At 44.8% G+C, this 11,582-nt stretch overlaps 1 protein-coding gene across 3 annotated transcripts in view; it reads left to right on the top strand.

The window, feature by feature from the left end:
- The first annotated feature begins 694 nt into the window (after window positions 1-694).
- The window catches only part of KDM1A (lysine demethylase 1A), a 56,740-nt gene continuing 45,852 nt past the window's right edge, over window positions 695-11,582 (top strand). For 2 of the 3 annotated variants that reach the window (XM_063356019.1, XM_063356022.1), the window contains exons 1-3: window positions 695-1,045; window positions 4,705-4,870; window positions 9,961-10,020. In XM_063356019.1, coding sequence (XP_063212089.1) covers window positions 761-1,045; window positions 4,705-4,870; window positions 9,961-10,020 — 511 coding nt within the window. In that variant the 5' untranslated portion in view covers window positions 695-760. The remainder of the gene's footprint in view (window positions 1,046-4,704; window positions 4,871-9,960; window positions 10,021-11,582) is intronic. The other variant, XM_063356021.1, reaches the window with a different exon arrangement.

The raw sequence follows: 11,582 nt of genomic DNA, 5'->3' as shown, positions 1-11,582 counted from the left end.
ATAGTACGATGACTGCTCCTTTTTAGCAATTTTGGGACGTTTCAAGGGCCTCCATGAGTCAAGCTGTGGACATACTTATTTCCACGCAGGACTGCTGTGGCCACAGGGCTTCTCCCATTTCTTGGGTCATGAACAGGTCCTGCCACTTTGTGTCTGGATTAGACACGTAGGCAGGGAAGCTCCGGAAGAGATCAATGCGTAGGTAAATTTGTCTGGTGGCACGAAGTGAACTGGACATGCATTGTTTCAGCTTGCTGAAGGGATCTAATGGAGGCGCTGGGGAGGCTTTGCAGGACAGAGACCCGCTAAAGAGCTCCACGAGGCCAGGCACGTAACCGAGGGCTCCCCTAGAATATGCCTCAGAAAAAAATAAGAATTTGTGAACTCAGGCCAACCGTTGTCTGTAGGAACAGCGAGGGCCACAGCACGCGGGCAAAGAGACTGCGAAGTCGGCCTCGAGGCCTCCACGTTTGGACGTCCGGCCCGGCCCGGCAGCGCCGGGACCCCGCGCGGCCTCAGGGCGGCGGCTTCTCCCCAGCCCGAGCCGCCCTCCGGCGGCTGCGCGCCCCCTCCCGCCCCCTTGGGGGCCGCGGCCGTGAGGGGACTCCGCCTGCCGCGGGGGAAGGTCGGTCCCGCCTGCGCACGCGCACGCGCGGCCGGCACGAGCGCCCCAGTGCGCGCGCGCCGCGGCCCGGAGGTGACGTCAGGAGGCGGTGCAGGCCGCGCACGGGCGGCAGCCTTTGTGCGGTGCGGCGCGGCGATGCTGCCGGGGGGGAAGAAGGCCGCGGAGGCGGCGGCGGGCGGTGAGGGCGGGCCGGAGGCGCCGGTACCTCCGCCCGCCGCCGGGGGGGCCCTGGCCTCCTCGGCTGAGAGCGGCGGGGCTGCGGAACGCACTCCCCGCAAGAAGGAGCCGCCGCGGGCCTCGCCCCCGGGCGGTCTGTCTGAGCCGCCGGCCGCTGGCGCCGCCCCTGCGCCCGGCGCCGAAACTACTGGCATCGCCGAGACCCCAGAGGGTCGCAGGACCAGCCGCCGCAAGCGGGCCAAAGTAGGTGTGGGGTGGCTCGAGCTACGCCGGCCTGGAGCCACAGCGGTCCCTCGGGCGGGACGTTCTCTGGCCGTTGGGCTGCCGGGCCCGCCCCTACTCGGGACGGCTTCCTGGGAGTGGGCCGCGGGGCGGGCGGCGGGCCGGTGCCCTCGGGACCGCTCGTTGCCTGGCGGGCGTGGGGCTGAGCCGAGTCCGCGGCCCGATCGGGCTTTACCGGGCGGCGCTGGTGTGTGCGGTGCGGCTGCTGCCCCGGGAAGGCGAGTCCTCCTCCAGGATAAACATGCGGGCGTGCAGGAAGCTAATGCGGATTAAGGTCTTGTATAGTCACCGCTCGCCATCATGAGGTCTGGGGAGAACTCGTGCTTTCACAAAGGAGAGCAGTCTGCGATGGCCTCGGAACTATGGAGGGCTTCCTGGTCAGATATCCAGCAGCAAAAAAAACCCCACAAAAACACTGTAGCATTGCATCTGAGTTCTTAACGATCTTACATTTTCATGAGCACTTTCATGTTCTTACTAGGGTTATATGGATGCAGCTTCTCTTGATACTTATGTGCATGGAATGACACTGGTGAAGGCTACACTCAGTCCCCTGTTCTTCAGCTTCCCTCAGTTGGTGTTGGAGAGTTGAGCCAATGCTGTATTAGGGTGAGATTTAGCAATGCCATAAACATGGCATATAAAGGCCATAAATAGTTTCCAGTAATTTGGGCCTGTGGTATGTAATTCTTATCTGTTATTCTGAACATCTGAGAACATTATCTTTTTTTTGTGAAACTTTTTCTTGGAAAACTGGTTGCAGAAGACTTTGAAGATCTTGACTGTGCCCAAAGCTGGGCATGTTTGATATGGAAGCTGAAATTACTTTTAGGGACTCTGTTGTATTGTAACTGTGGCATTGAATATCTTGCTCTTCAGAACTTTTATGTGATGTGATAGTTGGGCTGGTCCTTTGCATATCAGAACTGTTGGGTAGGTTGTTCTGGTGCATCTTTTAAACTGAAAAACTGAACTGAACTGAGAACTGAAGGGCTCAAGGGCACCAGCTGTAAACTTTAGGGGAGAGGGAGGAGAACAGGTTTTGCACCTGGCAGGGCCAGACAAAGGCGAGGTGGTTTCATTTAAGCCTCCCCCATTCTCTGCCGTAACCATTCTTGACAAGACATGCTCAGACTTAACTGGAAATTCAATTTCCCTCAAATAATTCACTGCAGCCAAGATGCAGAATTCGTGAAATAGTGTCAGAAGGCTTTATCGGGATCATAACATTCAAAGATCTTGCATGAACAAAGACAGCCAGAAAACAACAGGCAAGTGAAAACAGAGAAGTGTTGTCTCTGCTGAGGGCCCCACCAGAAGTACAGAAGTCAGCCTAGAAGGTCTCTCCTTGTAACGGCATTCAGTTTTTTTACTATCCACGGGAACATGACAGGGCAGCCACAGCCTTGGGGAATTTAGGCATGCACAACAACAAACATGTTGTTTTCCTATAAAATCCATACACTGGAAGACAGTGATTTAAAAAATGGGAGCAACATGCCATGATTATTGAGAAGCTCAACATGAGCCAGCAATGACACAGAAATCCAACCATACCCTGGGCTGCATCCCCATCAGCGTGGGCAGCAGGGCAAGGGGGGGATTCTGCCCCTCTGCTCCGCTCTCTGAGACCCCACCTGGAGCGCTGTGTCCAGCTCTGGAGCCCTCAGCACAGGAAGGACATGTGGACAGGAGGAGGCCACAAAGATGATCCAGGGGCTGGAGCCCCTCTGCTGTGAGGACAGGCTGAGAGAGCTGGGGGGGTTCAGCCTGGGGAAGAGAAGGCTCTGCAGAGACCTTCCAGTCCCTAAAGGGGCTCCAGGAAAGCTGGGGAGGGACTCTGGATCAGGGAGGGGAGCCATGGGACGAGGGGGAAGGGTTTTAAACTGAAAGAGGGGAGATTTAGATTGGATATTAGGAAGAAATTCTTGGCTGTGAGGGTGGTGAGCCCCTGGCCCAGGTTGCCCAGAGAAGCTGTGGCTGCCCCATCCCTGGGGGGGTTCAAGGCCAGGTTGGACGGGGCTTGGAGCAACCTGGGCTGGTGGGAGGTGTCCCTGCCCGGGGCAGGGGGTGGAACGAGATGATCTCTAAAGGTCCTTTCCAACCCAAACCATTCTGTGATAATCAACTGCAGCATACCGGGGGTTTACTTAAGTGGTTTGTTAAGAAGTAAGAATTAGTGCACTATTTGTGGGTTGTATTTCAATGATGTTTCTCTGCATTCACAATACTCATTTGCTATAAGGGCATTAATCTGTTTTTAACATGGTAAATCCCTGTGATCACTTCAGGCTACCACAAGGTTGCCTTACTGTGAATGTTTGTGGTGTGAACTCAGTTGAGGAGGTTATGCAGGTTAAAAATAAAGCTAGGGAAAAGCTTAGTTTTTTATTGGACTTGGTTGTTCTCTGAAAGTTGTGTGAGCTCAAGGAGGATGGGAGACTTCAGAGGGCCTTAGTTGTTTGTGTTGGTTTCAAATACGTGTGTTGCTACACTTAGGATGCTGTGGGATCAATGTAACTTGTTTCAGAGTGGGAGTTCACAAAAGATCCTGGTGGTGCAACATCTGCTCAACAGCGTGAAAAAAAGAATGTGCTGGACAGGACGGAATGTAAATATTTGAGAGGTAGCAGACCATGGAGTGTTTTAGTGTTTCACTGAATTTAGGCTTTCCTATACATAGGCTTCCCAATGCTACTTTGAATTGTGCCCATTAATGCCCTTTCTTAATGACTGAACTGTGAAAGATTATGTCATTCTTTTGATGAGAAATTACGAGTTGCATTTGTCATCTCATGGTAGAAGCTGACCTGTAGGATGTTGGAGGTACACTAGCTGCTTTCTTTTTGTTCTTCTGGTGGCTGCATATTGTGAGAAGTGCTTTTTTCCTTTCCACTTGGTAGGGAAATTCAATAGCAATCTACAAGGCTTGCTTGCTTTGGAAAAAAGCTTGGTTTATTAAAAAGCATGATATGCATCCCTTCTAGGTTATTTCTTGGGGTTTCCATGTTCCTTTAAGTTGGAGTGAGTCTTTTTAGCTGGTAATATTATTTATTTTTACTGGGGAACAGAACAAAACATATATGGCACTAAAGGTGTTTTTTTGTTTTATATTTTTTCCTTGTGTTGAGCCACTAGTGTGAGCATCCCGAAGAGGAGGCAGATGTGATTCTCTGTACCAGGGCAAGATGAAATCTTGTGTACAGTTCTGGTCACTTGCATCTAGCAGATAAATTCAAGTTGGAACATATGGATTGGACATACAGGCAATTTGTTATTCCTGAGTTTGTCAGGGAGGTGAAGGAAGGGAACAAAACTAGAGAGGTTAAATGATGATACAACAAATACACATAAACTGGGCTCAGTATGAGTAGAAAGTTCCTATTATTGGACAGTTGAGTGCTGAAGATGTTTTTATTTTTTTCAGTGGAGGTAAAAGCATGTGGAACTTGTTAAGCTGTTGAAGATTTTTATAATATGGTAGCTGTAATAAGACTCTGGACAAGTTAACTCAGTCTTTTCTTGGAGCTATAAGGAATTTTGTTGCTTGCAATGTTAATTTCAGTAGTGAGACTTACAGATATCTTCAGTGTGTTTATCCTTTGTTCTGCTTTTTACAGGTGGAGTATAGAGAGATGGATGAGAGTCTTGCAAACCTGTCAGAAGATGAATATTACTCTGAAGAAGAGAGAAATGCTAAAGCTGAGAAAGAGAAAAAACTACCACCGCCACCTCCACCAGCTCCTGTAGAAGAAGAGAATGAAAGCGAGCCAGAGGAGCCATCTGGTGAGTAAAGAGAGACCACCTCCTCTGACACTACTTGTTTTATTGCCAGAAATTAAATGGGGTCAGGTGCAGCATCATGAATCCTGTATCTGGTTTTGAATGATTGTTCTACAGTGTTTTCTTTGCTGGCCTCATATGTGGAAGGAGGCGAAAAAACGCAGAAGAGCAGCCTGATAAAGATGGGAATATGCACAATCTAATTCCAAACTAAGCCAAACCTCTCATACTAGATTCTCATGATCCTTATTGATTTGTCTTTGGAAGCTTATTGTCAGAATAGCCTCTTTGGCACTTAGCTGCCACACCTGCTCATGTACCAACATTCACTTATTCCTCTGAGAGAAAAGAGGTTAGATTTACTTGGGGGGGTTGCTATGCAGGAGGACAAATTTAATCTACAGTGATTCCTGTGGCTTTAAACTATGACTCTGATCTTAAGGTCTAGTTGGATACTGTTTGCTTGAAGTTCAGTGCTTTCGGCATTACCTTTGACAGAGTTGTAAAGCTTCACTTTACATTGGAAAGTTTTTTGGTCAGTCTTGTTCAGGAAGCAGCTTTTGAAATTTACGGTATTAGCAGTACCCTATCCATTCTTTATCTCTGTTGTGTTTACAGCTACCACCACTGCTTAGGTTTGGTGTTGGTGTATCACTCTACTATCTACAAAATCATGCTTTTGCAAAGTTTAGGTGTCGGAGAGATTCTGTGATATGATATGTGGGCTGGTTGGTTTTAGGCAATAACTGAAATCTAGTAGTTGAACTTTTGGTGGTTCATCACTGATGTGAATAACTTTTGGTCTTCAGTTCTACTGCTCTTAATTGGCTTCTTTTTGACTGGCAGATTTGAGAATGTAGACAATAGGACTGACGTCAGTTTGGGGATGCTTACCTTCAGTTTCAGAAAATACTAAAAGCCACAGTTGTGTTCTGTCTCTTAGGATTTACCCTGTAATCTCTCCTCAGTTGTGACCGTTGGCTCCTGGCTTGATACAGGAATACTATAGCTCACATTCTTGACTGAAATATTTGCAACGGTAAAAATCAATCCCACCCATAGTTGTAGCTGATCTATCAAAAATGGCATTTTAATAGGTGTAATTAAGCAAGTATCTTGTTTACTATTTAATTTAGCTTAGACTTTGGGTTTAATCCTTGAGACCTAATATTAATACTCTTTTGATACTTCTCAAATGCCATTTTGTGCCTCTAAGAATGATTTGAGGCATAATCAGTGAAGTACGGTGTTTCATCCCATGATGGAAGAAACACGGAAGAGAGGCAGTGATAGACTCACGCTATTCTATGTGCACAACAGTCTGTTGAACAGTTATTCTGCAAGCATTGTATTTCACTGTCTAAATGTAATCTAAATTGTGTTCTCTGCCCATGGCAGGGGGTTGGAACTAGGTGATCTTCCAACCCAAACCATTCCATGATTCTAAATACAATCAATTTTAAACCAGGCTATATCTAGCTGTCTGGAAATAAGTTGATCTCAGGTCATCATAGCCTTTCTCCATTCCTAGAAATCCTGTGATATGCATGAAGCAGTTATGTAGGAAGACGACAAATTTTCAGTTGTCATGCCGTAGCTGGTCTTGCTTATTTTTGAAGGCTTCTGAAACTGTATACGTTGGTGGTGCTCTCTATTTTTGTTTTTATTAATGCAGGGGTCAGGAGCATCAGGTCATCTTATACTGAGTGTTAAAGTGCATTGAAACTTCCAATTCAAACAACTATTAGCAGGAAGAGGTGTCGAGGCTGCTGTATGTAGAAGCAATGTTTATAATTGAGGTTTTCTCTCTATGTCACTTTTTTGAAGCAAAAATGTAAGTGTTCCATAAGAAATATTAAATAGGACAGTAATACTCGAGCAGAATTGCATATTGAAAACTTAACAAAATACAAAAAGTTAGCTTCTGTATTACTGTTAATTTATTCTCATTGCAGACCTTAATAATTTCCTTTGTATGTTTAAAGCCTCCAAAAACATAGGTAATGCAGTAGAGGTATAAAGCGGTCGTGTTATAGGTTATGACCTTTTGTGTTGAAAAGCCTAATTGTGCAAACTTAAAAACGTAATAGTGTCAGTAGCTGGTATTTCATTAGCCTGTCCTCACAGACAGATTCCTGTAGGAGGTGGTCATTAAGTATCACACTTCAGGTGACAGCGAAATGCTGGTCTTATTTGGGATTCGTTTCATCAATGTGTTCAGCTGGTTTTGGCTTTGGTTTTGTTCCAGATGTTTTTGGCCATGCAGGCTGTTGTAGTCTGGATTTGCAAGATTTACTGCATGTTGTTGCAGAGCAGTTTTAAAAGGTGTAACAGTATTTCATGATTAAGAGACTTCCCTTTAAGTATCTCTCCTCTTTTTTTACTTGAGAAATATTGCCTGATAGCATAAACCCTCCAAACTCACTTTCAGTGCTAAATGACATTTGTGTTCTTGTTTGCCAATATCCCTTTTACAATTAAGGAGCTTACTTCTTTTGGTTTTTCTCCTCTAAGGATCTTTTTTGTTTGCCCTCACCAAATTGGATTTTCATTTTTATAGCTTCCTGAAGATTTTCTTTACCAGATCCTGGCTTTTTAATTATGTCAGTATTCTTTTGTGGTAATCTTGTGTTTCTAGCTGCTGTTTTCCAAGGAAATGTGAGACTGAATATGATCCAGATTAACGTCAAGTGAATAGTCGAACTTAGTGGTGCTCTGTGTCTGTCTTTCATCTGAATGCCTGTTTTCCTAATAAAATTCAGTACTCAGTGGTAATCGCGTACCACTATTCTTTATTTTAAGGCAGTGGATGGCTGTATGAAGTGGAGTCCTTTGTAGACCTTCCTCCTGATTGCTCTTCAGCTCATGGTCCGTTACTCTGTTGCCTTAAGACTTCCAGCAGGTTCTGCTCCTGCACACGTTGTGTTCGGCTGCGGTAATTTGATGTTAACGTGGGTCAGCAGTTTGCTTGCTGCTTTATTCCTTTGCAGCTGGAACGCGACTTTCTTATGGGGAAGGAGAGACAAATCTGCATGAGCAGGCCTTGTTTCCACACTTCTGTACTCTGACTGGGTAGGGTTTAGAATTGTCTCCAAGCAAGCTGTAATAGTGATGCTTTTTTTGACTTAACATTGGAAATGGTTTATCTGTTATTTACAGAACAGGAAAATATTGATTTCTTTTTATAAATAAACAGAGCAGTTTTGCCCCCTCTACTTATTGTCGGTTCTCGTTCAGGGATAATGAATGCCACAGGCTGATGTCAGCATCCTCTCGATTTCTTAACTTGTGGAAGACACAAGTGTAACTTCTCCTGCAAAGTAGTGGCCTCTGCTGGAGCATAAATATTAATGTTTGAGTTGTGTTAGTCTCTCTCAGAATGCAAGCAGGTCTTGTGATGTTCCCAGCAAAAAAAAAAGTTCTTACAGTGTAGGTGAAGCGAGGAATTTTCTCTTGCTATTGCAGATACATTAGTTCATAGAATTACAACTTTGGGACTTCTGAGGCCTGTCAAAATACAATTATTCGTCACTGTCTCTTGTGAGTTCCTGAACTTCCCTGCTGGTAGACTGATTATATAAAAGTACTGACAATTGCTTCTCTGCTGTAGCTGAGTGAAAATGTCTTGTCTCGTTTCAGTTCCTATTCTATTTTATCTGGAGATGTGTGATGTTGCATTTCAGATGTTAATTTAGGTTATTGAAGTATGAAAATGTTTGCTTTGCTTTGTGTCTTGCTTTAGGGGTTAAATTTGCAGTTCAGATGAAATTCTTTTAAGTTAGCGTATCCCCTAAGAGCCTCAAATTACGTTCTGACAAGATTGTCCACTCGATCCCAAACTCTAAAGAGTAATCTTAACAATTGTGTGTTCAGCCTCAGGTTAGACCTTACTCTTACCTGTTTGGAGATTACTCCTTGAGCGGTTGCGCTCTAGGAAGTGGCTGTTCTATTTGCTACCTTAACCTCAGCAGTTAGTTTCAGTGTGGGTTTGTTTGGACTTTAGACTAAATACCCAGTTTGCTGACTGTTGAAGCACTTGGTTTTCAAGAGCCTTGGTACAGGAGCAGCTAGCCAAACAGTGCTCGTTAAGTGTTCCACGGCTTCCTGTTCTCTGGGGCTGACGAGACTTCAGTCGAACATCTGACTGTGGAAGAGTATTGCTGATGAGCTAAACTCGGAGCTAGTGTCTCCTGTGAAGATTAGTAGCATGTGACGTGACTGATACTAGCTTTGTTCCTGCAGATATCGCAGCTGTACTTGTCTCTGTTCCAGAAATGCTCTGTTCCTGGCTGTGTCGTAGTCCTGTCAACGCTGCTACTTAGGACTTAGATGCAGGCTAAGCTCATTTTGAGAGTTCTTCAGGGCTTTCAGATGAGTGCTTTGCCTTTCCTCATGTTTCTAGCCCTGGGTACGTTGAAAGACTGATGTCTTTCATGCTAGGTATTGATCACGTTACTGATCAATGATATTGACATGTACTTGGCTTCAAAGGTGGTCTTCAGTGTGTTAGAACATTGTTGGTGTATCAAGGGCGGTGAAGCTGAAATAAGTGGTCTGAGCCTTTCAAAAAAAGTTCTGTCATCAAGCTCCAAGTAAGGGTTTTATGGCAAAGAAAAGAATAGGCTCTCTTGAAAATAGGAGGCTTTTCAGAATGGTTCAAACTATCCCCGTGCATATGGGAAGACTCGGGAGTACCAAGGGCAAGATTATAAAATGCTTAGGGTTTGAGAGCCATAGAATCTGATGGTATCTGTCCACCAGATCTTGGTAGTAAGAAATGTAATCTTATTATCGAAGTCCTAGCCAATAATGAAATTGATCATAAGTATTTAGCCACCAGGAATGCTACATATTGTGTACTTCTTTATTTCCCATAAAGTCTGATGTAGAGCGTTCCAGTAACATGGATGACACTTTAGAAGACCACAGAGTTTGGTGCCCTGAACCTAGGTTCCAGAAGATGGGATTCTCAGAAAATGGGTTTAGTTAGTTGGTGAAATTTAATACCTAAAACGCCAACTGCCGGGCCTTTATGTCCAGTATGGTTTAACTTATGGAGTAAGGTCCCTGAGTTCTCCTCTTTCCTTCCACAGGGCAAGCAGGAGGACTTCAAGACGACAATTCTGGAGGGTATGGAGACGGCCAAGCATCAGGTGAGGGTGGCGTTTGATGCTTGCCACTTAGTAGCAAGAGCCGCCAAGTTAGGCATTGATGCTTGCAAGTGCGCATGGGTGTGGTTGTCCAGAACTTAGAAACAGGAGTTGTTCACCCACCTGTTAAAAAAGTGAGGAGTATCTTCAAATGTCAATTGAGGTCTGTACCAACTGCGGAAAAGGACGCTGACCTATGTTGACATGCCTCAGGCCGATCTCTCATCCCTCCACTCCTCTCCATGTTTAGAGGAGTCCAAATGTGCAAAAAGATACTTCTTACCTAGCCAGTTTCTACCACCTAGAATGACACAGAAAGCCCTGGTCTTCAGCACAGTAGACTTTTTTCTAATTTGCTGAAGAAACATAGTGTGAAGTGCCTTTTTGCTCCTTTGTTTTTGTTTTTTTCTTTTGAAAGGGTTTGTGTTTGAGCTGCGTGCCAGTGGTTAGCCCAGGAGATTTATCTGTTGGGGAGATTCATAGTCTGCTTCTCAGTGGACTGGATTGTGAATTGTATTTGCCACTTGACCTAAGTATTGATGCTAGCAGTATGCATTTATTGATTAACTCACATAATTGGTGTCTTTACTCTTAAGAACTTAGGGTGCTACTGAAAATCTTCCTCCAACTCTGTCACTTTCGATCTCGCTTGAGGATTAACGTTTTAAGCAAAGGAGTCACAGGCTCCAGAACTTATTCTGTACCACCAAGATGATGTTTTTGAAGCAAATATAACTTCAAGATATTAATCTGAGAGTCCATCCCTACTGTTCTGAGTAAAGGAGCCTTTGGCTCTTACCACCTGCATAGAATTTCTGACGATTGTGGGCTTAAGGATGCATTGCCTGTTTCATTTTTAGGCAGGCATTGGCTATTTGGAAATTCTGCGTATTTTGCATTTTATATATGTGCTGAGGGTATGCTTTAGCAATTGTCTGATCCAGCAGCCAAATAACTTTCCTCTAGAGTGTTTTTCATCTGCAGATGTTTCAGTAAGTCTTTAAATAAGCATCATCCCTCAAGATTTCTTCTGTGGGGAAGAAGATAATCAAAACTTCAGCACATTAGTTGCTGATGCTGAATGTCAGGAAGTGGCAAGTGTGTGCGCGAAAGTGTGTGGAGATGAGAATCCAGTCTAGGCAGAGCCATTCCTACAGTCATTAAAGAGCTGCCTGCCCCAAGGAAAGCGTAGGTTGTTCTGAACTGGTACTGCTTTAACGTGTTGCTTTGTTGCTTTCATGAATCGCAAGCAGCAAGGGTGTGGGATGGGGGGGGATTTAATCAGCCTGAAATTCATTTAACTTTTAAGTTGTGTAGTTGCAAAAGTAGATTCAAGGACATTTAGTTCTTCTAAGATCTTTGGGTGTCTGGGCCAAAAAAAATGATGTCTTCGCTACTAATAGCTAGGTTTTTTCTAAATTCTGGTGTCAAACCTCGTTGTGGTCTTTTTTTCCTGAATACCAGTGCTCATCTGGAGCTATTCTGGCATGTTAAAGTTCAGGTATTGCCATAAAAGACATGTGGCCATAAAAACAACAAGAAAAAAATACTTTGGAGTCCTTTCC

This window comes from Chroicocephalus ridibundus, chromosome 19, assembly GCF_963924245.1.
Source record: "Chroicocephalus ridibundus chromosome 19, bChrRid1.1, whole genome shotgun sequence".
In the NCBI taxonomy this organism is placed as follows: domain Eukaryota; kingdom Metazoa; phylum Chordata; class Aves; order Charadriiformes; family Laridae; genus Chroicocephalus; species Chroicocephalus ridibundus.
The sequence above is the reverse complement of the archived record's forward strand: the minus strand, read 5'-3'. Positions and strand labels throughout refer to the sequence as shown.